Below are 816 nucleotides of genomic sequence, written 5' to 3' on the forward strand. Positions count from 1 at the left end.
CTGCGAGGTGCAATGGCAGGGATGAGTCAATGTGGTGTCATAATGTGCAGGATTAGATAGTGCATCTATTACAAAAACAAATTTACCCCAATAAGGTTCAGTTTTAAAATTGTGATTATTTTTCCAAGTGTAATGATACTTTCTTGGCGCAGTATATAATCAATATCAAATAACATTTATTATTATTTCGTTTCAGCTGTGAACACAGCAGATTATACAGCGACAGCCAGTAGTGATTATACTTCTTTTCAGAACGAACCCGTACATTTTATGCCTGCCACGACTGATGCTACAGTTAGCCTGAGTATTGTTGATGACGTAATTATAGAACCGGATGAGAGTCTTGTGGTGTACCTTGCAATTAATGTAACTGGAGAAATCTATCATGGATCGTTTACATACATCACTATAACAGACAATGATGTTTAAAATCACTTTTGAGGCGGGCAAATAAAAGCTAAACAGAAGTAAAACAAAGAAGTACAAACATTACAAAACCAGGTCTCTTAAAACGAAGTGCAGTATTATTTTGAAGGTGTATGAATTTAGCTGTATGACTCTGCTGTTGTATTAGCTGTTTACCATTTTTTAAATTGGTAGTCAAAATATTAAAATTTTGAAATTTTGAAAAGAACAGTGATCTTAAAGTTTTGGAAGGTAGTAAGTTGTGTCAACTTTGTAACACAAATTAGCCTCAGTTCGAGGCGCTAAGGCTTTTACATAGTATCTTTATTGCATCTCTCTATCTAGGGGTGAAATGGGGAGCTGTTAGGAATATTGTATATTGAGGGCAGCCCAAATTTGTGAGCATGCCTT

At 35.3% G+C, this 816-nt stretch overlaps 1 protein-coding gene across 1 annotated transcript in view; it reads left to right on the top strand.

Moving 5' to 3' along the window:
• Nucleotides 1–458, top strand: part of LOC140168886 (retinoschisin-like) — a 10,117-nt gene extending 9,659 nt beyond the window's left edge. Inside the window, exon 4 of the mRNA XM_072192219.1 lies at nt 197–458. Coding sequence (XP_072048320.1) covers nt 197–429 — 233 coding nt within the window. The 3' untranslated portion in view covers nt 430–458. The remainder of the gene's footprint in view (nt 1–196) is intronic.
• The last annotated feature ends 358 nt before the right edge of the window (nt 459–816 follow it).

The sequence above is a fragment of the Amphiura filiformis genome, chromosome 14 (assembly GCF_039555335.1).
Source record: "Amphiura filiformis chromosome 14, Afil_fr2py, whole genome shotgun sequence".
In the NCBI taxonomy this organism is placed as follows: Eukaryota; Metazoa; Echinodermata; class Ophiuroidea; order Amphilepidida; family Amphiuridae; genus Amphiura; species Amphiura filiformis.